This window comes from Vigna umbellata, chromosome 4 (genome assembly GCF_029865625.1).
Source record: "Vigna umbellata cultivar VRB3 chromosome 4, Vumbellata_1.0, whole genome shotgun sequence".
NCBI lineage: Eukaryota > Viridiplantae > Streptophyta > Magnoliopsida > Fabales > Fabaceae > Vigna > Vigna umbellata.
In genome coordinates, this window is record NC_142168.1 from 53,460,290 (window position 1) to 53,483,062 (window position 22,773).

Sequence of the window (22,773 nt, forward strand, 5' to 3'; positions counted from 1 at the left end):
TGAGGCAAATCAACTCCATTTCTCTATCTATAGCAATAAACTTGCATAATCGAGATCAACATGCAAACTTATTGTGCCTAATGCACTGAATAGGGAGTAGAGATGTCACAATGAGTTCAAATATGAGTTAATCCAACTCATCAAGGGTTTAAGTTGAGTTGGATTGAAAAACATTCAATTTTTTTTTAATTGTAGATCAAATTTAACTTGACTCATTAATCTGTAGGTTAAACAGGTTCAAACTTTGTTGAAGGTGGGTTGATTTATAATTTATCAACAACAATATTTTATTATTGATCTAATTTTTTTATAAGTGTTTTATTATAATTAACTATTTATAATTATATAGGTTTTTAATTTGATTTCTTTTAAATACTAGAACGTTTTTAAATAATGATTGAATAGTTTTGATATTTAATTTATTTATTTGTAAAATTATGTAGATTGACACTTTAATGTTTAATTGCTATATTTATAATAATGTTTAGATCTATTTTCATTATACAAAGATAAATCTATTTTCTTAAATGGATCAATATATATAATCCACTAATCTGTAACGAATTAAATTAGATTATAAAATTTCTGATTCATTTAAATGAGAGTTGAGTTAAGCTAATTTATTTTTAGTTCAATATGAGTAAATTAGATTTATTCACTTTGATACTTAGTAGGAAGGTTAGATGCTACGAACGTTTATTGTCTGTGATAGGATCTTACACTTAATTATTTTTGTTTAAAGATTAATATATTTTGTGTTTGTGTTAGATTTTTTATTGTCATGTTAAAATTAATGTTGAGAAACTAATTTAGGGTACAGATTTGAATTCAAGTTGAAGCAATTTTAAGTAGATTTTTGTGTTGAATAAAAATTTAACACTGTAAATAAAAAATAGATACTGAATTTTACTACTAATTTATTTTTATAGTGAAAACATCTAATTATAAATTACAGCACTTCATAATCAATGACTAAACAAGATTAATTTTGTCAACACTCATCCAAATATATTATTGGTGATGAAAGTTACAATGATGGGTCAGATTGATTTGGAAATTTTAAAGTAGTTACAAGATCTTAAAAGATTGTAAATTGTGAATCAATACTTTGTGATGTCCTCTAATGTGGCTTAAAAAAAAGTAGAAATTGGTACATTAATTATTGTGTTTGGGGTAACCAAAAAAACTTGGAATATTTTTTAATTGATTATGATTATTTTGATTTTATTTTTTTAGGAACCAATTTGATCCATCATTAAAGTCCAAGTCTAAACTAAATATATTAATCATTTATAATGTTAAAGATCATGTTACAATTTTCTTAATTATAGGAATACATTTTATTAATTATTGAAAATTTAAAGGCTGAATTAGTGATTCAATATTATTTTAGTTTTAAATTAGAATTTGATTGTGAGGAATAATATATATTCGGATAATTTCATTCTAGGTTAATATGTTGTGTCTATGAAGGGTTGTGGTATAATACAACATAGGGATAATTATATTGGTTTCACCGATGTTTAAAAATAAATATATTTAGACATTGTTTGATTTTAAAAACATTGTACTGGGCTCCTAGTGATACACTTTACTGTAATTTTAAAAATTTGAACGATAAAATTTATAATTAACTTTTTATAAAGTAATATTACACCATGACGAAAGGCATGAATGTCAAAAGTGGATTTAAAGTTTAAATTTTATAAACTTTGTAAGAAACCACACATGACGTTTAAACTTAAAAAAAAGTATTTATGAAAAAATTATTTATAAGTAATTCTTATAAAATAAAAATTTGTTTTATTTTTTGTTATAGTTATAAAAACAATAATTTAATCAAAAACTGATTTTTAACTTATTTGGTTATGATAATTTTATATAAATATTTTCTTACTAAAAAAAGTTATAAAAGATTTCCGAAGTACTTATAAAATAAAATGTATGTTTACTTCTGTTATATAAATGTTTGCCCTTTTTTCATTGTTATATATATATATATATATATATATATATATATATATATATATATATATATATATATATATATATTTTTGAAATTTCAAGTATAAATGGGTTATTATATACTTTAAAATTCATAAAAAAAAATCAATAACTTTTTGAGAACCTTAAAAAAGAAAGACCCAAAACGCATACACTTATTCAGTGTTTCTTTTTATATAGAACTCACTTTAGGTCCTTTAACATTTTTTAGATTTCTCTTTCCATTTCACTCCTCAAACCTCATCTTCTTGCTCAGAGGTCAATTATGGAATTATCACTTAAAATTCTTTGGATCAACTAGACTAAAGTTGTGCTAGAGTGAGATTTCTTCTACTTCTCTTTAGGATCAAAGATTACAATTTTTATTTTTTGGAGTTTGATGGATTGCATTTATTACAATTTCACTTCAATCTTATTCTTGAAGTATGATGATTCAAATGGTTGATTTAGGTTTTTAATCTCTTTTCATGGATGGAAGGGGTGAAAAAAAAGCGGGTTAGGAACTTAAAAGTAGCATTCAAGGTGAGGGAAACTTATTCTTCTTGGTTTTAATAAATTTATGCTTGCATATTGTGGTTTGATCCATGAATTGGTTTGAATTGTTGTGGTATTTTATTTTGAGTTTTGGGTATTGAGATTAGGATGAAACTCTGCTATTTTCGTCCAAACAAAAGAAAATCTTGCTAGGCGACAATAGCCTAGTTCACTTTGCTCCCTTCTGAGTTATCGTCCTAGCAACAACTACTCACCCAAGCGATAAGCTTCTCACTCATAAGAGAATATCACTATAACTCATTTTGCCTCTGTCGATCTGTCGTCAAACGACAAATATGTCGTTCAAGTGATAACCTTTTCTTACCCAAGTGAGATAACTCTAGTTGCTCATCCCAGTCTTTGTTAAAATGTCATCACGCAACAAGATCTCGCCCAACGAGACTTCCATTGATTTTGTTTTCATTTTAAATGTGATGATGGATTATTAATTGATAATAACATGTATTTGGTGAGTTTATTGTTGAATATAAACATTTGTTATATGAAATGTGTGTTATATAAAATGCAAAATATGCAAAGTGTGATTAAACAATTATATAAATATTTTGGATATTGCATGAAGTTTATTTGACTAGAATGAGGTTTAAATGTTGAGAATACAAAGGATGATGTGGGTATGAGAGCTATAAGGAATTTTGTTATCATAATTGTAATTTCAAATGCAAAGGTTATATTATGATATCAAGTAATACATGAAGTGGAAATGTTGGTGAAAATATTTGTGAATTGTGTTTTAAGAAAGTGTGACAATTTTAAGAGAGTGAAAGTGAAATAATGGAATGCAACGAAGCAAAGTTTGGAATTGTATAATTTTGTAGGGTTTTAACTTCTAAGGAAAAAGAACAAATTTTTATTAATTTAGTATTATGCATTGACTAGGGATAATTGTCGATCAAAAGTCATCTTATACTCTACTAGGCATACAAACTCACTGTTGTCTAGGTGATGAAAGTTGAAAGAGGCTTTTATAGCAGGATTACAGGTTGAGACCATTCATCTAGCGATGTCATAAGTTAACTTACTTTGTCTAGAGGAATTTTATCAGTTTATTAGGTTAGGTGAAACCAAGGCCTTTGTTGCAATCTACTAAGAAGTTTTATGACAGGTGCAAGACATTTTGTATCCAAGTCAATGCATAAATATGAATAATACTAAGTCTGGTATTATATTTTTGTTTAGGTGTCTTTGAATAGTTTTGATTAGATTGGGTTGTTTGACCTAAAAAGAACTGTCCAATGAGGACTGTCATCCTCACCCAAATTAGGTTTCTGATGCTTGGGAATGCAAGAAAAGCTTGCGTTGTCAATCTAGTTGGGAGAGCAGCAACGCTCGCTGCAGAAAGGCATCCACGATAGTTGTGCGATTCAGTGCGTGTGGCGGTTCTCTAGAACGACGAAGGAGATTAGAGGTGGAGAGATCACTTGAATTGGGTTTTGCAATGTTCTAGTTCGAAGTATAGGGAGGTTCAAGACACACATAGATCTCTGTTGAGATTGTTGATAAGGGGAGCACTGGTTTAGCCAAACCTTACAATCTCAAAGAACTTCTGGCTTTTTATGATGACAACATTATTAATAACAACATGTGGTGTTATGTGTTGTTTATATGTTACATGTTCATTTCTTTCATGTTTATGATTATTTGCGAACATGTTTGTGATGATTATGTCATTGTTGTAATTCATTGTGTTTTACATGAAATCTTATCTGTGAATTCATGACATATATTTGAGAAAAGGAAAATCACATGCACTTTTGTTGAACTTGTAATATGTGGCAAAATAACAGTTTTAAGTCGACTTCATTATGAAGTAAGTCGATTAAAACTCGTGGCTTTGCACAAACTTTTTCAAAGCGTGCTGTGAGAATTTTTGAAGAGAAAGTTTTTCAAAACTTGTTTAATTGTGTTGTATAGTCGATTACATGCAACCTGCATTCGACTAAGTCTGTTACAGTTTTGAAATTCTGTTAATGCTTGAATTAAATGTTACAACGATTTTATTTTTAAATATGTTGACAAAGCATTTATTGTGATTCGACTGCATTAATTGTCCATTCAATTAACTGCATTGATTGCTGCTAACTGTTATGACTGTTTTGTTATATTCGACTGAATTAGTAGCAAAGTCGATTAAAATGCGTCAGAGTTGTGAATTGCTATAAATTGACGCGAATTTGATTTCTGCAAGAACTTTTGTGATTCTAACGATTTGATTTATTTCTTTCAGATTATTGATCTCTTGCAAAAAGTGTGAAAGGTCCAAGAATTCATTAAGAAGACTGTGGTGTTCATCTTTGGTGATTTCTTGACGAGCAAGAATCTGTGTGCTCTTATTGTCTGATCAACCTGCACTTGAGGTGTCTATTTCATGATCAATTTCTATCAATCTTGTGAAGATTGGAGTTTGCCCTGTTGTGATTACAGGAAACGTGCGGCGTTCTGGACTTTGAGGATTGTTCAAAGTGTTAAAGACTGCAGGAGAGGGGACATCTTGCTGCTGTTCTTTGTTTGTATATATATATTTTGATTAGAGGGTTAGAGAGGTGTTTTATATTTTTGACGTGGATGTCGCTATAAAAGCCTTGTTGTAAAAACCTTGATCATTATAGTGCATTTGCTTCCTATGGTGGAAGGACACTGGATGTGGGCTTGGCCGAACTAGTATAAAAACTCAGCGTTTGATCTTTCTTTCCCTACTCTATTACATTCAATGACTTTGTATTTTGTTCATTTGATTATATTCTGCTGCACTACAAAGTCTTTTTCCTTGTGTTTCAAGAAAGCTTTTAAAGGCATCTACTTTGCAAAAAAGATTTAAAGAAAAAATTATTTTTGTGTTTCACCAATTCACCCCCCCTCTTGGTATTAAAGCTAAGCCATTCTATTTTCAACAATCTCCATACTGAAAAGATATTGTCCGCTTTGGGTCAAGCTCTCACGGATTTGCTTTTGGTACCACTCGAGAAGGCCTCTTACAAATGAAGGTATTTTATGTGTTTGTATATAAATCCATGTCCATCTCTTGTTTTATCTGATGTAGGACTTTGTTTGTATCCTAAATAGCTATTGTAGGACACTTGTTGAGGACATGCACACACCATTTGGCAACTTCTGCCCAAGAATATCTTAGGAACTTGTTTTTCAACCAACATGGAACACACCATATTCATTATTGTTCTGTTTTTCTTCTCAGCCACTCTGTTTTGTTGAGGAATGTAAGCTGATGCTAACTTCATGCCTTGAGTTTTGCAAAATTCTCCAAATTCATTTGTGATAAATTCATCACCTCTATTTGTCCTTAAGGAAGTAATACATACACCAACTTGTTTTTCAACAAAGACTTTGAAACTTTTAAGCACAGAAAAAGTTTCAGATTTTTCATGGAGGAGGTAAATCGAAGTTTTTAGAGAAAAATCATCAATAAAATTTAGGCTTAATACCTCCTTTTGTCCCTCTTTAAAAGGGAAATGTTCAAGTTCGTCCTACCTTTTTTAAAAAGTTCAATGTGGTCCCAAGTTGTGAAAAAAGTGTCCAATTAAATCCTTTTTGGTCACGGCGTTAAATATTTAACGATCCAGTTGACAGCATGGAGTGATCTGTGTAACGTGGCTGTTTACCTTCATAACGTGGCAGTGATAGTGTTTTTCATTAAAGTTGACGTGACAGTGGCAGTGATTAAAAAATTTTGAGTGAGGGTTTGGGTATTCGAAATCGCGATTTAGGGATAACCATTTTGGAGGAACTGGAAATCCAAATTGGGTGATCTTGAAGGTGAAATTTGTAGAGCAAATCCAATTCCGCAAATCAGGTTAGAGTTTACATTTGATAATTTGAAGTGTTTGAGGTTTTTTGATATGTTTTCATTATTGTCGCGTTTCAGGGGGTTTAACTATGGGTGAAATTGTTTTGTGTGAAAAGTTGTCTTCTTTTGATGCATGATAGTGGTCCCATAGGTCTTACTTTAATTGAAATTAGTGGTCCCCCGTTTGCATTTGCAGGGTTCGGGTAGGGATGTCTGATGACATGTTTCGGGTAGTGGTCCACCATGGTGGGACCTTGATCAAAGAAGTCCCCTTTAATTATATAGGCGGAGAGATAGTTAATTGGGACGTAGACCCCGATAAATGGTGTTATTTTGGAGTATTAGGTTCACTTAACCATATGGGTTACATGCAAGTAGAAGAATTATATTACAGTGTCCAAGATGTTCTACATAAGGTTGATGATTATAAAGGAGCTATGAACATAATGAATGTGGCTAAGTATTTGGGGAAAGTAAACTTGTATGTTGTGCATGGGGTGGACGAAGCAACTATCTTAGAAAATGATGAGAATGAGATTTTTTTGCTATGTGAAGGTCATGTAGAGAGTGGTGAGGGTAGTGATGTGGGACTATAAGCACATGTTGAGGGTGGTGAAGAAGGAATTACAGACGTAGTGGAGGGTGCAGTGGATGTTGACAATGAAGATGCACGGGATGTTGAGAATGACGATGCATTGGAGGTTCAGAAGGAGGATTTACTGGATGTTGACAATGAGGATTGGTTGGATGTTGAGCATGACGATGCATTAGAGGTTGAGAAGGAGGATTTAGTGGATAATGAGGATGTTGAGCATGAGGATGCAGAAGATGATGAGGTTGCAGTGGAGGTTGAGAATGAGGATGGAGTTGAGGATGTAAGTGAAGAAGCATTGGAAGTGGATAATGAGGCTGAAATTGAGGTCGAAAGTGAACAAGTAGTTGACGTGGACATTCAGGATGGAGGGGAGGTTGATAGTGAAGAAGAACTGGAAGTGGAAGTGGAAGTGAACAGTGATGATGAAGCAGGAATGAATGATCTGAGTGGTGATGAATACATGGATGAAGACAGTGAAAAGGAAACTCAACAATGTAGGGGTTTCTCAGATGATGATTGGGAGTATGATAAACTTTTAACTCCTGAAAATAGTGCAAGTGAGGAGGATGACAATGATGATACAATATATGTAGGTCCTTTCTCAACATATGCAAAGCAGAAGTCCATGGCAGATTACAAGTGGGAAGTGGGCACTATTTTTACTGACAGGGAAGAGTTTAAGGATGCTATTAGAAGGTATTCTGTTCATGCTGGAAGGGATCTAAAATTTATCAAAAATGATAACCGTAGGGTGAGGGTGACATGCATGGGTGGCCAAGGTAAGTGCCTGATAATGCTAATTCTTACCATTATCTAAGCATCATTTTAGTAGCAAAATCAACTCTTCTTTAGCTTATTACTTGCTTAAATCCTCTCTTTTATTTAGTTTTAGTATTTATCTATATTTTGAGCTACATTACGTAAACAATATTCTAATCCCTTGTTTTTTGATCTATTTCGATGTTAGGAAGATCCTCAATTACATTGAAGAGCCTCGGTGATCCAGGAAGTCATTGATTTAAAAGTCATTTTCGCTTAAGCGAGAATAATTTAGCTTAAGCGAGAATGACTATCTTCTCCAAGAAGTTTATTCTCGCTTAAGCGAGAATAATTTAGCTTAAGCGAGAATTCGGGCAGTATATATACTCACGAGGCAGAAAGAAAAAAATGTCTTTGGTTCTTTGGAGGCGCGATTTCACGTCTGGACCTCATGGAGGGCGCGAGGAGCTTGTGGGAACATCTCCTCCTCTTCCTTTGGGTCTCCTTCTTCTTCCATCTTCCATGTTTGTAAGCTTTAGGGTTCTCCATGGAACTGGAGAACCAAATTCATCTTGTTAGGGTTAGATGTAGCCTATGAACTCTTGTGTAATGAATGATTGTTTCGTATTTATAAATGCCTTTACTATCTATTACTAGTATTCTTGTTTCCGATCTTACAACTTGCATGTAATGGGAACGTTCATGACTTGATTTTGGGGTTCCATTGAGCCAGGGATGGGATATGATTCACATGTTGTCTTAGATCCTAGTTCTTAATGCGGGTTTGCTTGTTAGATTGTCCAAGGGATTGGAGTTTGATAAGGAAAACCTAGGCTCTTTCACCTATGGGATTAGGGCTAGAGTGTTTTAGTGGATTGACTTTAGTAAATTGATAGAGAGGAGATGAAATTGGTTATACACAAGAATGCATTGGTGAAAACTAACCTTAACAATGTCATTTCATACCATTTCTAGTCTTTTCCATTTCCAAGTGCCTTCAATACCAAAGTCCAACCTTGTAATTACTTGTGAATTTATCTTTTTGCACATATTCTTAAATGATGAGTTGTTCTTGAGTCTAGATGAGTTGTTAATCGCACAATTTTCTAGTATTACGAGTCTCTTGGGAAAACGATACCTGGTCTTACCACGGTTTATTACTTGAACGATTTGGTGCACTTGCCAAAGAGATTAACAGTGCCCATGGCTAGTTTATTGTGGTTATTTGCCGTCACGAAAAATTTGGCAATTGAGGAAGATAATTGATACTCATGGTTGTAGTAGGCAACTTAATATTAAACTGATGAATGCTAAGTGGTTAAGTCAGGAAATAGATAGATCTTTAGTTGAGAATCCTAGTTTAAAGGTGAATGATATTTGTACTAAAGCATTAAGAAAATGGAATACAAATGTTTCTATATCCAAGGCAAGAAGGGCAAAGTTAATTGCCACAAGACAGGTTGAAGGAGATTTCAAAGAACAATATAAAAGGGTGTACGACTATGGACATGAGTTGTTGAGGTGTAATCCAGGGTGAACAGTGCAGATTAAAGTTGACTCTCATAATGGTGACCCAATCTTTCAAAGAATGTATGTTTGTCTTAAAGCTTGTAAAGATAGTTTCATAAGTTGTAGGCCCATTATATGTTTAGACAGATGTTTTTTGAAAGGTGTTTACAAGGGGGAGCTGCTGACTGTTGTTGGTAGGGACCCAAACGATCAAATGCTACCCCTTGCCTATGCAATAGTAGAAGTGGAGAACAAAGACAGCTGGACATGGTTTTTGCAATTGTTAATTGAAGACCTCGGGGGCACTGAAGTATGTGGAGGGTGTACATGGATGTCAGACCAACAGAAGGTATAATGTGCAACTTATTTTCATTTTTAGTTAATGCTTTTGTATAGGATATGGTTTTATTACTAAATTTAATTGTGCAAGGGTTAGTCTTAGCTATCCAAGAGCTTCTGCCTCGGGCAGAACAAAGATACTGTTTAAGGCACCTCTATGCAAACTTTAGGAAAAGGTTTGGTGGGCAGGTATTAAAAAATCTGATGTGGAGTGCTGCAACCACCACATATCCCCAGGCTTGGGAGAGAGAAATGCTGAAAATTAAAGAAGTCAATGTTGAAGTATATAAATACCTCATAGCCATTCCCCCAAGGTAACCCATTAGCCATTATATACACTTTAGTGTCACAGATGCATTTTCAGAATTCTTTTTTGCAACAGGTTTTGATCAAGGTCTCGCTTCACAGGTCAACCAATGTCTGATACCCTTGATAACAACATCACTGAAGCTTTCAATAGTGTTCTCATTCATGCAAGAGGAAAACCAATTATCACAATGATGGAGAATATCAGAGTGTATCTCATGAAAAGGTGGGCCACCAACAGAAGCAAGGTGGCATCTATGGACTTCACAATATGCCCAAAGATAAAGAAGAGGCTTCAGAAAGAATGTAATTTGTCAAGATTTTGGCTGCCAAGGTAATGTTATCACCACAGTTTATATACATTTTGTTATTTACATTCATTGTTCATGTGCTTCATTTCTTTCAGCTGGGTTGCACGAAAGATTTTTGAGGTTAGGCACACTTCATCCATTGGGAAAAAGTTCACAGTGGATCTGGACACTAAAGAGTGTAGTTGTAGAAAAAATGGAAGTTAACTAAGGACGACACTCAAATGCGTGTTGGAGGGCATAGGAAAAAGTGTAGCATTTGCCGTCAGACAAAGCACAACATGAATAACTGCCCTTTACAGCCCCAACCAGCAGAAGCAACCCAGCCAGCAGAAGCAACCCAGCCACCAGAACCAACCCAGCCAACACAAACAACCCAGTCACTAGAAACAACACAACCATCACAACCACCTCCAAGTTCCCAATCATCCCGTCCAACAAAATTCAGAGTCAGAAGAAAAGATAGATAGATAGATCAATTGGTTTATTATGTATTGTACTGTCTTTATTTTGGTCACAGACATGTATTGTCTATTTAGATGAATTGGAGGTTATATGTATTGTCTTTTTAAATGAATTGGAGGTTATATGTATTCACTATCATGTACTTTGGTGACAAACATGTACTACCTTTATTTAATGAATCAAAGTGGTTTCATCATGTTTTGGTCAAAGCTTGTACTTAGATTTGTAAAATGTGCCGTTAGTCATCATCATATGCATTATTGGGTTGACCTATTTCAATATTTTAAAACCAAATGGGGGACTGATTCCAACATTTTTGTACATTGCATAGCATAACTGATGTTACACCAACCAAAATACCTTTGCATTGTCAACGTACTTTTTTCAAGCATCCAAATACATAACAGGTATTAAGCCAACTTATAACAAACACCCAAATTCACGATCTAACTAAATCAACCTAAACACGACTTGAATATGACAAGTCAACCACAATACACACACACAAAGCTACAACTAACAACTTCATCCTTTTCTGCATTTTCTGCAAATCCTTCACTGCATTTTCCAGCTCACTTATTCTCTTCAGAATTGTGCAATCTCTTTCATCCACGTTGTCTTCACAACACCACTTGAAAAAGTTAAAGCAGCTCCCAATTGAAGATCCACCCTGTTATTCACCATGTTAGGGAATCTATGAACAAATGCATCAAATCAACTCAAGAAAACATTAACTGAGAAGGGTATACTTCAAACCTTGTAATGAGGACAACCCCAAAAATTTCTCCCAGCATTCTTCGTAGTTTTGGCCACTTTGATTACTACAATATCACCATAGTAACAAGTAGGGATTAACCCACCTCCCCTACAAGCACCACCATGGGACGAACGAGAAGATCCTTTGGCCTAGCTTTTCGAAAACGAAGAACACCCTTGGGAACCCATTCCTATGTCTCCCCAAACACTTCCTAATTCTCAAAGACCAATTCGGAGGAAACCAAACCCTAAGCCTTTATTTAATGAAAATCAATGCCACTGCCACGTGAAATTTAATGAAAATCACTGTCACTGCCACATTATGAAGGTAAACAGCCACGTTGCACAGATCACTCCACGCTGTCAGCTGGATCGTTAAATATTTAACGTTGTGACCAAAAAGGATTTAATTGGACACTTTTTTCACAACTTGGGACCACATTGAACTTTTTAAAAAAGGTAGGACGAACTTGAACATTTCCCTTATAAAGAGGGACAAAAAGAGGTATTAAGCCTAAAATTTAAGATATACCTCTTGTTACTGATTGGGGTGGGTTTGATAGGCCCACATATGTCTGCATGCACAAGTTGAGGCTTGGTTGATGCTCCCCAAACACCTTTCTTTGGGATAGAATTTCGATGTTGCTTTTCTACTATGCAGTGTGTACATAAATCTTGTGGAGTCATAATTGAGGGTAGCCCATTAACCATCTCTTTATAGAAAAGTAACTTCAAGTCATTGTAATGTAAATGACCAAATCAGTGGTGCCAAAGACGAGATTCGTTTACTACTCCATCTAAAAACATGTAGGATTTTCTAGCATCATAGTGGCTGCCACAGAAAACATCTTATTTCCACTCATTTGAACCTCCATAATCTTCCTACGTCTAGGATGATGAACTGCACATTTCTATTGTGAATCACAATAGTGAGCCCTTTTTCTTGAAGTTGTCCTATGCTTTAAAGATTATTCTTAAGATCAGGAAAATAGTAAACATTTGAGATCACATTTGTAAACCCATTGACTTTCAGTCTAACATTTCCTTTTCCCATTACATTCAATCTAGTATTATTACCAAGCTTGACAGTGTGCCTAAAGCTTTCATCCATGTTTTAAAATCATTCCTCATTGGCACTCATATGATTGCTGCACCTAGAGTCAGGAAACCAATTTTCTTCCTTCCCTTGTTTGTGATCAACATAGGCCATTAATAAGAGTTCATCTTCTTCTTTTATTTCATCCTGTACCTCAGCCTCAACATAGTTTGCATTTTGCCAAGTGGGACATTCATATTGAAAATGTCCAAGCTTGTGACATTTAAAGCACTCAATGTTTGCTTTGTTGAAGGGTTGTCTTCCTCTTCCTCTTCCTTGGCCGTCTCTAATGAAATGTCTTCCCCGTCCTCTTCCCCTTCCTCCTTTATCTTCATTGGTAATGTGAAGCACATTTTCTTCATCATCATGAACAAAGAGACTACTTTGTAACTCATCAATTGTCATAATCTCTAAATTATTTGTTTCTTCAATTGAGCAAACAGCGTAGTTAAATTTAGAGATCATGGAGCTTAATATTTTCGTAGTGATAACACTCTCATCCATATGTTCACCACACGCTTTCATGCTTTTAGCAATCTTTAGAGTACGAGCAAAATACAAATTGACTATCTCTCCTTTCTTCATCTGTAAAATTTCAAACTCCCTACGTAATGCTTGCAACTGTGCTCTTTTCACCCTAGTAGAGCCTTGGAATTTTTGCTTCATTGAATCCCAAATGTCTTTGGACGTTTCATCATTAAGTATTGTATCCAACACTTCACAGTCTATAGCTTGATAAAGGTAATTCATTATCTTCAAGTCTTTTAACTTATGCTCCTTCACCAATTTAACTTCTTCCTCTAAAGGTGTTGCTTCATCTACAACTTTGGTGATCCCATGCTCTACCAAATTCCAATATTGTTTGGAACGTAGGAAAGTTTCCATCAACTTTGCCCAATGATCATAATGACCAGCAAATTTTGGGATCGCATGTTGCACATGCTTATCATTCTCTGCCATTTTGTTTTCACACTCTTTCTGAAAGAAATTTGTTGTTTCTTTCCACTCACTCATCATTGTTTCTCTCACTCTTAAGGAGATTTAGGATCAGGCCCCTATATACACAGTGAAGGTATGTGCTACAAAATTTCTTATTAAATTAACAAAGGATAAGTTGACTTATAAAGCCAAAATACAAAGAGAACTGACCAAAAAAGAAGTAACTGAAAGGACTATATCCACCCATAATTTTACATGCTAAAGATACATGAGTGGTTAACTAGCCTAGATTTCATTTGCGTATCCTAGAAAATAGGATTGCATGATAACCAATTTATTTTAACAAACTCAAAACAGACTAACATAAAATAAATATCTCCTAAACCAACCAACATTTAAGAAGAAACAAGGAAATCCTATGTATATAATGATCACAAGGTCACAATATTTATAATGATCCCTATACCGAAAGTCTTGCTGGCAAATGGTATTTAGGTAAGCAAGTCTCATTAAGATGAACGACGATTGGAAAGGGCTACTCGTGGTTGTGGTTAGTTGGGAATGCTTCCCTATTCGAGGGGGAGTGTACCTATGTGGAAGGGACTCACCCTTGAAGGAGATATTTTTGGGAATCCAAGTGTGTGTCTAAGTCCCACATTGGATAGAAATGAGAAAGTAGAGCACTATATAAAGATGAAAAACCAATTAACTTGTTTCCTTAAGGTTTTGGGTAGAGAGTGGTGTCAATCCCTTATATTGTTGGGCTTAGATGTAATTGGTGTTTGTGTCTCCCTAGTGAACCTCCTCTTTGATAGACCCAACCCGAAGATGGTCCGTGACGCGATTTAAAGTTTCTCTTCAGAAGGTCACAATTTCGGGGTTCTTTTTGTGTTTCGGGATTCTTGCAGGTGGTGATAGAGATGACTCGTGGTGCGGAGCTCGCGTGGTTCGTGATTGCAGATATGCGAATTGGTTCTATGGTTTTGATTGTTTAGGTTGCTCACGGTGGCTTCACGATTTGCGATTTGGGGAGGACGATGAGGTTCTTCTTCGTAGGTTCATCGCAGTTCTATGTCTCGCGATTTGCTGGTTGGTTTGCGGCTATGGAAGTGTGAGGTTGGACGATTCATGTAGAGGAGATTGCAATTAGGTTTTCGATTGGGTGAAAGGTGCAACACGATTTAGGGTTTTACGGATTGAGGGTTTTTTTGGAATTTACAGGTCTGTTTGTGGTTGCAGGTGGCTCGATGATGGTGGCGGCTTAAGGAGTTCGCTACTTTAGGGTTCTTCGCGATGGGTTTTGTTCTCCTGTGTTTTTTATTTGGTTTGAAAATTGGGGTTCGATATGTTGTAGGTGCTTTGCGGTGAAGATTGTGGTTTGGTTTATGCATCATGGTGTTTTGGTGGTTGCACGAAGAGCTTTGTCGTGGCGACACGATGATGATGGTGGTTTGCATGAGAAGGCCATGGTTGCTCGCGGTGGTGGAATGAGATTTTGTTGGTTGAAGGAGGAATGAGGCATGTGGTTGCTGCCATGGTTGACGGTGGCCAATGCATGGTGGTTGGCCATATCTAAGATTTCTGTTGATGGATGGTTGGATGAAGAAGAAGATGACGTGTAAGAATGTTGATGTAGTTGGGATGATTATGTGGCATGTTCTGGTTGGACATATCTTTAGAGTTAGGATTGCCACATGGTATGATCTGGTTGAGTCTGATTTGTTAGTGGTATAGGGGTGAACTTAGACAAAGTAGGGGTACAGGAATAAGGACTAACTGTTTTGCCCATTTCAAAATGAGGGGTGTAATTGTAAAAATTTAGGGGCGTAGGAGTAAAATTTGATGGTCTGCCCAGCGAAAGGTGTATGTTGTAAAAATAGGGATGCCTTTAACTATTTGTAATTTCCTTTTCAGAATTTTGATTTTAGGTTTCATGTTGTAACTTTGGATCAATTAATTTCACACTTGAAATGAATACAACTTTAACTTCAGCTGCATAAATAAACATTAGAGTATCCAAGAATAATTTATGCCACTAAAAATCACTTTTTAAATCTTTTTAATTTTCAATAACTTCAATTGTCATAAATCCTCTTTAAATCAATTGTTTAAGTACAAAAATCATATCAAAATTTTAAATTTAAACCACAAATGTAAATATAAATATACAATTATCAACATCTTTGCTTAAAAATTTATATTTCTTCAAATCCAAGTCGAGCAGTAGGTGCCTACTAAAGGCACTCCGACGTTCAAGTCAGATTTTAATAAATGAACTTAATTCACAATTAAGTATAAGAACTCAATTACGCTAACCTTACCTTCGTAGCTTACCCTTATATTTATAGGTACTTAATAGACCTTAAATTGACGATGTCCTAATAACACATATGTTTTGCAGACCTTAAATTGATATCGGCCTAATAGCACTAATATTTTCGCTGACCCAATACTCACATGCTCATTTGGCCTACTTAATCATTAACTTAAGGAACATACCAAATAACTTTGAATCTATACTATTCGGTTAACAAATCACGTTTATCATTGATGCTGACTTATTACTTAACTTACCGATTGAATTAGATACTATACCATACAAAAATGCATTCAATTGAAATTTATTTAACAATTATTATAAGAAAGATTTAGAAAATATATTGAAATTTATGTTCTCTCACTATATTATAATGCATGAAAATCATGTGTGCACCCATTCAATTTAAAGTAGTAAAAACCAATTTGTATAAATTAATTATAATAAATAAGGTGTTGGCTTAATGCTAACAAAAATACACTTTTCATCATAGTTAATATCGATTTAGTAACACTTCAATCAATAACAAGATGGTTTTAATATTAAGAAAAGAAAATAAACGAATTAATTATTTAATCACAAATATTAAATTGAATCGAGAATAATTATTTCCTCTGTAATTATATTTCTTAATATAAGGACTCATTGAGTTCCTATAAAGATTTACTCTTTCTATTTAAACAATATAAAGAGAATTGAGTTTAAAATAGAATATAAAAATTAAATTAAGAATTAAGCTAGGTTGATATGTGATCTCTTTTTAAACCATATTAATATTAATTTTAAAAATATATACTACATATGAACAAACAATGCATTTATCCTCATCTAACAAAACGTTTTCTGTGCAATTAGACATAAATGATATATTTTGTTTTGTTTTACAACATTTATTCAAAATAACTTGTGATGAACCTTGAGTTAACAATTTTTAATTATACAAAATACCATCTTATTTTAAATAATTTTTTATTTTATAAAATTATTTAAAATATAAAAAATAGCAATAATTTTCTAATTTATTTAAAAAAGTAAAAATATTTTATTATCTTATATCCAAAGTCTTTTAAGAAATGACACATACCTTCTTATAGGCAGGAAAAAAATTGTCTTACCTATATAAGGAAGAACATCTCATCCTATTTGATTCACCTTCTTTTGTCTTGACTCTAGTCACACATGCCATGTTACATGTAACTCAGTCTCTCTTATACCAAACACAAACACAAACATTAGATATTTCCAATGAAGTGGGAGTTCCAGAACAGACACAGAGACCCTCCTCGAAATGCTGTCTATTATTCCCTTGCATATCTCTGTATCCTCAACTCTCACCAAATTCTCACCTTTCAATATCACTTCTAAGAAATCAAACTCTTTCCCTTCCAAGGTTTCACCTTCCTCCAATGAATTCTCTCTCCTTTCTCTCCACAACTCAGGTACTTCTCTGCACACTTACCTGTTCTGCAGGGCTGCCTTCAGAGTTACGCATCATTGAATCACTGGGTTGTGATTTATTTCTTGTCCTTCTGAAAATTATTGGGAAATTTTCTCCATTCAATTCATCTTATTCAAACCCTTTTCAAGTTGACTATAGTCAACAATGTGGAGCATCATACATAAATATAGTTACATCAAATCATGCAGTTCCATGTTCACTTCATAGGTTTTGATTTCACCTGATGCAAAGCATTCTGGAAATGCTTGTTTCCATTTATTATACTCTGATGGAAACTTCAGTAGGAGATAAAAATCTGGTTTTTGAATTTCAGGAATTTGCAGGGCTAGTGAAGTTGCTGATTTGTTCCCAGCAGTGTCCCCGGAAATAATTGTCCGCGAGGCAAGGTTGGAGGACTATTGGGGAGTAGCAGAGACTCACTGCAAGTGCTTCTTCCCTGAATATTCCTTCCCTTTAGATTTTGTGCTCAGGATAGACAGATTGGTGTTGGCTATGTTAGCAGCTATTTTAGCAGGATTATTCAGGCCAAGACACTGCAGAAAAATCTGTTTGGTGGCTGTTATTGGCACCTCGCTTGATGAGTCCTTTTCGTTTGGTAGTGAGGGTCACAAAATTGGTAGTTTTGATGGGAAATTCAGTCTCAACAGGGGCTATGTGGCTGGAATATTGACAGTAGACAATAATGCAGACTTTCTACCAAGAAAGGGGCCAAGGAGACATAGAAGGTAAGTGCAACACTAACTTCTGGAACTTGGAGAAGTAAGGGATTTCACCATTTTGAGGAAAAAAAAGGAAATAACTCCATGTGGCATAGCTTTACTTCCATACAAGTATGTCACTCTTTTTTGAATGATTGGATGATGATAATTCAAGAGGGAATTGTATGTATTTGTTAGAGTGCAATGGAAACTAACTAAAATCAACCAACTAACTAACTGAAGTCAACTAATACAGCTATTCAACAACCTGTAACAAGGGGTTATTTAAGGCCTGAAGTTATTATAATGCTTTCAACTTTTGTTTTTATGTATGTATGCCTTCATGGTTCACCATCTTCATTAAGAAAATGACTTCTAAATAAATTGTTCATTTTCTGTTAGTACCTTGGCTAATAAAATTACTACCTCAACATACAAAATTCCGATTTGGAAGTCAATGTTGAAACATTGATTCGTAGTTTGTCCATGAAACAATAAATGGTGCATTTCTTCGTTATAAGCTTCAATTTGATGTAGGTTATTGTCTACCAGTTTGAGTTAAATTTGCTTGTCCATTCTTTCTGTTTGGAGCATATTGCTCAGATCTCAAAGCTTTAGGTTGAAAACTTTCCTTTTTACTTGGTCACTTGCAGCAGTACTTCTATATATCTGTATCTATATCTATATCTATCTATATATATATATATATATATATATATATATATATGTGTGTGTGTGTGTGTGTGTGTGTGTTTGTTGGAATCATTCATAACCATGCTCTTTTTCGTATATAAATAATGGCCTAAAAAGTTGAGTTTTAGGGAATTCAGCTCTTATGGAATTGTGCAGCATGTTTTCATCAAGTGTTGAAAGTGTAGTATCTGCAAAATATTTTTCTGCATCAAGCAGAAGAAAATGTTCCCTAAAAGTAATACTTAAACCAGCACAAAAAAATGCAGAAATGTTTTCCATAAAGTTACAGACCCTGCATACATTTTTCGAGTCTTTTTGTCTTAGAAGTAATAGCTGGATGGATGATATCCCTCTATAGCACAAAAGTTACTTATTACACAGAATCTTTCATCCCACATGCACAGTTTCTTCTTATTGATATGACTATGACAAAATTACTTTATTGTAGGACTGGAGTTGCATACATATCAAATGTTGCAGTACGAGAAAATTTTCGGAGGAAGGGAATAGCTAAAAAACTGATAGAGAGGGCTGAGTCTCATGCCAGAAGTTGGAGCTGTCGTGCAATTGCACTGCATTGTGACTTGGAAAATCCTGTGGCCACAATGCTATACAAAGGCCAAGGTTACAAATGTGTCATGGTTCCAGAAGGAGCAAAGTGGCCTCAACCAAGAACCTCATCAGATATCAGATTCAACTTCATGATGAAGCTTCTAAAAAATTCTCCATCTTCTAGTTAGATATATAGTAGGAAATAGTATTCATAAACATTGTCTACTATAAAACAGTTCACTATTTTCTATAATTTTACTCACATATTCTTGTTCTTTTCTCCTTCATTTGCGTCCTCACGTGTGCATGGAGTGATTGGACATTGTATTTAGAGAAAATAGGTTAGTTTCTAACTTTTTGTTTTGTACTTTTTACTATGAAAAAGTTTGTTTTAGCTCATACGTTAGATAAAGTTCTTCGGACCATACTTGTTTACTAGAATGAATCTAATTTATCCACAAACTTTTATATATGTTAATCTCTTAGGTAAACTTAAATGGGTTGTTTTATGGTAGTTAAATTATTTAGGAGTTTTATCAGTTTTAGAGTGCAAGGTTTAGAAGTTTATTGTATTGGTTAATAGGTAATAATTGTGTTTTGATAGCAAAGTGTAAGGCTTGGAGAAGAAAAGCTAGAGTAGAGTCTATAAATTGTAATGTTTTGTTTCCATGAAACATACAGGAAGTGAATAAAAATTTCACATAAAGGTTTATTTTGCTAACAAAGTGGTATCTAGAACCAATTAACTTGAGTGTTTGAGTGAAGAAAAAGAGATGATCAATTTTACAAACAATGTGCCCCTATCTAAGTTGACAAAGGCGGTCAACTATAACAATTGGAGTCTCAAGATGAAGGTTCTTCTTAGTTTCTAAGAAAATTGGGAGTGGTAGAAAATGGTCACGTAGAACCAGAAAACACCATGAATTGGTCAAATCCCCAAATGAATGCATTAAAAGCAGCGCGTATGAAGGACAAGGCAACTTTATACATATTATACCAAGTTGTGCATGAGTTAGGCTTTGAAAAGATTGCAAGTGCAAAATCTTCAAAAGAAGCGTGAGATATTTTAGAGAAGGCATATAAGGGGGATAACCAAGTGAGGCTTCAAACACTCAGAGAGAGTTGGAGAGCATGAGAATGAAAGAGACTGAGGAAGTAGCTTAGTATATTACTCGGGTTGAAAGAGTGATGAACTAGCTAGACAAAAATGGAGAGACGCTATCCATTAGCCGAATATGGAGAAAATTATGAGGTTGTTGATCGACAACTTTGAGAATATGGTCTGCGTGATTGAGCAGTCCAAGGATTTGTCAATACTCACCGGTGTAGTGCTTGTCGGGTCTCTTGAGGCGCACAAGCAGCAAAAGAAGAAGAAGTGGGAGCCACTAAAAAAATAATTACTCCAAATGAAGGGAGAGACTCAAAACACTCAAAGTAGAGGATGATACCAAGGAAGTAGATGAAGAGATCATGGTGATAGAAGTCGAGGAAGAAAACAAGAGAAAGAAAATCCCGATCAACAAAATTGGCACGAAAGAGGACGAGGTCCATGGAGAGAAGGTCAATCGAGCAACTTAAGTGTCGAGTGTTTCAAATGTGGCAAGTATGACTATTATGCAAAGGATTGTTACTCAGCCAAGTGTTTCGGTTGTGGTAAGGTCAGACATTTTGCAAAAAATTGTCGATCTGAGAATGAAAGAGAAGAGGCAATGAACCTCATAGAAGAAGTTGAAGAAGAAGTGACGTTGTTGACGATGGGACGAAGCTCAACGGTCGAGCACATGCAACTAGTGAACTCGGCAAGACAACCGAGCAGCGTGAATAGGTCGACTAGAGAACTGAGTATGCTAGAGAGGGCAAGAAAAACTCGGATAGCCCAAAGAGGGACATAGAGTTCATATAGTCCAGAGACGGGCATGTACAATTGATATAGACTGAGGAGGTGTTTGGACAACTCGCATAGCTCGAAAGAGCATGTGGAGATCTCAGAAGAACATGTGGAAAACCCAGTAGATCATGTAGATAGCTCAATGGGGAGTCCAAGTAGCTCAGTGGAGCAAGTGAAGAACTTAAATAGCTTGGTGTAGAGTCCAGATAACATGGATAGCTTAGTGGAATTAGTGGACAACTTAAAATGAACTCGACCTATTGAAATGAACTCGAGTAAGAATAAGTCAGCCATCAAAAATTGAAAGAACAAGTCGACCATAATTAGTGTTGTCAAAACGGGTTCAGGATGGGTTGATGTTTTGTTACGGTTCAATTTTCAATCCCATTTAATTAGAACTCGGTTCATCTGGATTGAATCCATGGTAAGCTGGGTTGGCTCACCAATCCACCTAATTTTATTTTATTAACTTATTAAGTTACGAAACCCTAAAAAATGCTCTCACAGTGACTCTATTTAAGACAAATTCTGCAAAACCTCACGCTGCTCTCACGATGAATCTGCTCTAACGGTGACTCTACTCTGACTTTTCCAACCCAGGTTAGTTACTACATTCCTGCACAGGTTCTTAGTTGCTGCTGTTTCGTTCTAATCTGCTGTTTCCTTCATATCAATAATGATGTTTATGTCATTATCATTTACTTCCAAATAATAAGGTAGTTGATTTTAGGAAGGCGGTTACTGTATGGAAGTTGTTTATGCTCTGAAGAGGCAGGGAAGGGCTGTCTATGGATTTGGGGGTTTGGGTTTTGGTTTTTATGTCAGTTGAGTTTCCTCTCTAGGGAAAAGTCTTGCTGTCAAGAAAAGAAATGGCAAGGATTGAAGTTAGGTTTTGCTTTTCTTTGTTATCTTTGTAGTTGAAAGGGTAAGGCTAGGTGTGATTATCATATATATGTTTTGGTGATAGGTGTTTTACTTGGTTTTGTGATGTGCTGTAACTACTTTTGATGGAACTGAGAATTATATCAGATTTCAGTTCCCAATTCATTCCATATCCAATTTAGGTAGCATTATATTTTCTCTTCTTGTTTACTTTTTGGTTTTATTCAGCATCATCATTCTGATATTAGTTTATTAGGTTGCTTTGTTACTTTCTGGTTATTGTATATTGGTACTTTCTAATTGGGATTCTTATGTTTATGTGATTGTGGTTGACAATATAGTTGTTCTTACCTTAATTTGAATCAAAGGAAATTTGTAAAGTTGATGAAATTGGCAATAATCTTCAATAGAAATTTTACAAATATTTATAGAGTTCTTTATATTCTGTTATACTATCAGGACCGTGGGAAGACACTTTGTGCTTTTACTTCATAAATATTAAAACAGTAAAGCAATTCTAGAGTTGCAACAGTAAGTTCAAATAACGTCCCTAATCACATTATGAATAGATAAGTATTTTATATGGTATAAACGAGTATAATTATTTATTAAAAATATATATAAAGTAATAGTGTGTTATTTATTATCATTCCTAAATATAACATGGGTTAAAATGAATAAATTAAGTATATATATTATTTTTTTAAAATATTTATATACAAAATTTACGAAAATATTATCTTAATAAATAAAACAATGTCAAAAAATGGTCTTAGTATATATTTTAAATTTCATTAAGATGATATATATTTTTTAACTTTTTTTTCAAAATATCTTATATACAAAAAATA

At 34.4% G+C, this 22,773-nt stretch overlaps 2 protein-coding genes across 2 annotated transcripts; one reads left to right on the forward strand and one right to left on the reverse strand.

The window, feature by feature from the left end:
- Window positions 1–12,518: 12,518 nt before the first annotated feature.
- On the reverse strand, window positions 12,519–13,454 carry LOC124822641 (uncharacterized). The gene has a single exon (XM_047294669.2). The coding sequence runs from the start codon at window positions 13,452–13,454 to the stop codon at window positions 12,519–12,521; it is 936 nt and encodes a 311-aa protein (XP_047150625.2).
- A 3,516-nt stretch (window positions 13,455–16,970) lies between these two features.
- LOC124822640 (GCN5-related N-acetyltransferase 4, chloroplastic-like) lies at window positions 16,971–19,551 on the forward strand. Its single transcript, XM_047294668.2, has 3 exons — window positions 16,971–17,189; window positions 17,523–17,934; window positions 19,049–19,551. The coding sequence occupies exons 1-3, from the start codon at window positions 17,039–17,041 to the stop codon at window positions 19,338–19,340; spliced, it is 855 nt and encodes a 284-aa protein (XP_047150624.1). The 5' UTR covers window positions 16,971–17,038; the 3' UTR covers window positions 19,341–19,551.
- The last annotated feature ends 3,222 nt before the right edge of the window (window positions 19,552–22,773 follow it).

Bases quoted from the DNA above. Each gene is read 5' to 3' on its own strand.
- LOC124822641 (XM_047294669.2), bottom strand. From the start codon at position 13,454: ATGGCAGAGAATGATAAGCATGTGCAACATGCGATCCCAAAATTTGCT.
- LOC124822640 (XM_047294668.2), top strand. From the start codon at position 17,039: ATGCTGTCTATTATTCCCTTGCATATCTCTGTATCCTCAACTCTCACC. The intron at 17,190-17,522 runs GTACTTCTCTGC...TTTGAATTTCAG, and splicing joins CCTTTCTCTCCACAACTCAG to GAATTTGCAGGGCTAGTGAA. The intron at 17,935-19,048 runs GTAAGTGCAACA...ACTTTATTGTAG, and splicing joins GGGCCAAGGAGACATAGAAG to GACTGGAGTTGCATACATAT.